At 35.2% G+C, this 3,349-nt stretch overlaps 1 protein-coding gene across 1 annotated transcript in view; it reads right to left on the bottom strand.

Annotated features, from left to right (window-relative positions):
- Positions 1-3,349, bottom strand: part of LOC101856065 (serine/threonine-protein kinase ATR) — a gene marked incomplete in the record, with an annotated part of 74,155 nt that overhangs the window by 43,614 nt on the left and 27,192 nt on the right. The window contains 4 exon segments of the mRNA XM_013081704.2: positions 46-141; positions 657-758; positions 1,821-1,919; positions 2,650-2,766. Of these exon segments, the coding sequence (XP_012937158.1) occupies positions 46-141; positions 657-758; positions 1,821-1,919; positions 2,650-2,766 (414 nt within the window).

Raw genomic sequence — 3,349 nt, 5'->3', positions numbered from 1 at the left:
TCTGTGTGTGTGTGTGTGTGTGTTAACTTTCGCCGTGAGAGCTACCTGATGATGATGAGTGGACAGGTGAAGCAGTAACTCATTGTGGACACGCTGAAAGTCCAGTCTCAACAGGTTGCCAAGGCTGAAGTCCGTCTCCGTCTACCAAGAAAAAGAAACAACATGCAACAGAGTCATTTGAATAAAGGTTTTTTTAGTTTTAGTAAGAATTTCACAGCACTTGCAACCCAATAACGTCATGTAAGAGCTGAAGATTAGAGGTGATATATGAGAGTAACAAACACAAAAAAGAAGGAGAGATAAAGAAGATAAATGTTTCATAGGAAAGAAGGAGAGATAAAGAAGATAAATGTTTCATAGGAAAGAAGGAGAGATAAAGAAGATAAATGTTTCATAGGAAAGAAGGAGAGATAAAGAAGATAAATGTTTCATAGGAAAGAAGGAGAGATAAAGAAGATAAATGTTTCATAGGAAAGAAGGAGCAAGCCACACCAGATCAACTGCCAACCACCCCTTTTTCTACTATTTATAGTTGATGCCAACTCCTGAGTATCATTGACAACCTACAGATTGACCTTGACATTGGTTTTAGAACGAAGAAAAAAAGTTTACCCTTTTTTTTTCTTAGAGTAACAAACCACAAGCTTTAAATTTACCTGCAGATACAGAAAGGCTTTCTCCATCTCCTCTTTCTGACAGAACCGGACCAGGTAAGAGAAAATGTACTTGGTGTTATTGATCAACAGAGAACGCCGACTCTGAAATAATAATAATAATAATAATAATAATAATCATAATAGAAAAATAATATAATAACAAAATAATAATAATCATCAACATCATCAGAACAATAATAATAAAACATGAAGTTTGGATGGGGACATAAAACTTTTACAATTACTATTATATCCAAAATAAAAATAGCAAATAAATAATAATAGATAATAGATAAAAAGATCGCATTCTTAAAGCATATATCCCTTTTAGAGAGTAGGCCCTATATGCACTTAACAATTCATAAAATTTGCAACCTAGTCGTTCAGTTACTGTTTTACCGCCAGCCCGCATTCATGACAACAACCACATTTCCCGTAATGCAAATGTATTTACGCCCCCATCCAAACAACTTAGACCACACATGAAATGAGCTGCTTCCACCCAGCCTGACAGGGCCAGCCCACATCGAATGAGATACAACGGTATCCCAGCAGATAGGCGGCAATATTCAGTAAAAATTTTCTCCATGTGAAAATTGAGCTCATGTCGTTAGCATGCAACAGCAACGCCCGTAACTGCTATACCACAGACGTTGGTGTTTTCCCCCAAAGCATACTAGAATTGAAAAGGCATACAAGAAGCATAACACTCAGCAACTGTCTGACAATAGAATAAGACTTTGACTAGAAAGTGTTAACAACAGAACATAATGCTATCAGTCTTGAACATATTCGATTTTCTAAACAACGGCTATTGAAAAATAAAAAAATTTAAAAGCCAAAAGCAATCTTCAACATATTAGAATTTCTATACTACAGCTATTGAAAATGTAAGACAAAAAAAAAATCCACAAGTAATCTGCAAATATAAGACTTTCTCAGTTCTGGTTATAAACAAAATGTAAGAAAAAAGTACCAAGCCTTGTCCAAATACCACATGTTCTCTTTTACCCCCTCCACATACCATTTATTTCATGGCTAATTAATGCAGGAAAAGTTTGCGTTTTTGTGGGTTTTTTCAATGTCTCAAACTCTGCCTTTTTATGAGCGATGTCATGAAAATGAAATTGTGACAGAAAGAGAGAAATCTCCATGTCAACTTACGCTGCTGGAAGACTGAAGAACCGCGATGAGCTTGAGAAGTTTGGTGGACTCGGGAGAACCTTTGCTCACAAGGAATGGCACCATGAACTTCTCATTTCCCTGAAAGAAGTTTGTTTGGCTTAGTGAGTTTTTAGTTTAGCATAAAGTTTGAAGTAATCACCACATTAGACGAATTGGGTACAGAAATAACAACACCTCTACTCTTAAATTCTATTTATGACAGTGATAAGATTCCAGCGGATATGGTCAAGTCAGTATTTATAGCTTTGTCTAAATTACCAGGTGCCACAGAGTGAGTTGCATAGCCTTATGAGTCATGAGTCATCTGTTTCACATTTGATACTCCATGAATATGATGAAAGAGAAGCACACCGACATGATAAAAGTGCACAGAGAAAGCAAAGACAGGATCTGCAAATCTACAACATGCCTGTTTGAGGGTTTTTTTAAAACATGTTTCAGCCACCATCAAGATTTTCCTGTGACTAACCACAAAGGAAATCTTGTTCAACTAATAATATCAGCATGACTTTTCATCCGACAAAAGCATCAGGTTTCTGTTTCTATTAGCCTTAGAATGAGTCCATCATTCAGACAACTCAGTTAATTTCCCTTATATCCGATTTATTAACAACACAGTCTTCAACAATAAGATATAAGAGCCTTAGACAGGATTTAGTTCAGACCAAGCAGGATTTAAGTAAGGCCACAGTCTTATAACAACATTGTGAACCTTAGATGAGATTTAGAAAAGACCAGTTGACTTTCAGTAATAAGAGAAACAGATGAAAGTATAACTGAGCTGGCCAGCCCCAACAGACAATCGTACTTGAAGGAATGCCTTCAGATCGTCAGCCTCTAGTGTCCTGGCAATGTTCATCAAGATGCTCTTGCCGTTTGTCCCTCCCGTGTTTTGTTGGTCCACGTAGATCTCTTCCACCATAAACTGAGGAGAGATTTTTTTTTGGAATAAAACAAATGACAAAATACAAATAAATAAAATATTATAATTCCTCTCACCCAAAAATTGAGAACAAATAAGAAAAAAGCCAAGAAAAAAAAAATTTCAATAGATAAATCCTCTCTACAAAAACTGAGGCAACAAAAAAATAGACATAAATAAATTAAATCCCTCTCCACCAAAAAAACTGAGGACATATGTTTCCTTTACAAATGAAAAAAAAAAATGGAAATAAACAAAATTCCCTCTCCCAAGAACTAAGAATGATTTTTTTTAAAACCATAAAGTTCCACTATAAAATGACAAGGGGAATAATTTTAAAAAAAATAGAATATTGAAATTCCATTCAATCAAAAACTGAGGACTGAAAAAACAAAAATTTACCTTTACTTATCTTCGTTGGGAAATTTGTCTCACAATGGGACAGTTTGTTTAAGTTCAAGAGAAGCACATCTGCACAATAATGATCAGAGAAATGAAAGTTCTGTACTTTTTATTGTTTCTTTCATTTTATTAATCAATGGGAGAGAGAGAGAGAGAGAGAGAGAGAGAGAGAAAGAGAGAGAGA

Source organism: Aplysia californica, unplaced genomic scaffold (assembly GCF_000002075.1).
Source record: "Aplysia californica isolate F4 #8 unplaced genomic scaffold, AplCal3.0 scaffold00007, whole genome shotgun sequence".
NCBI lineage: Eukaryota > Metazoa > Mollusca > Gastropoda > Aplysiida > Aplysiidae > Aplysia > Aplysia californica.
Note: the sequence above shows the minus strand (reverse complement) of the source record. Positions and strands in the feature narration are given on the sequence as shown.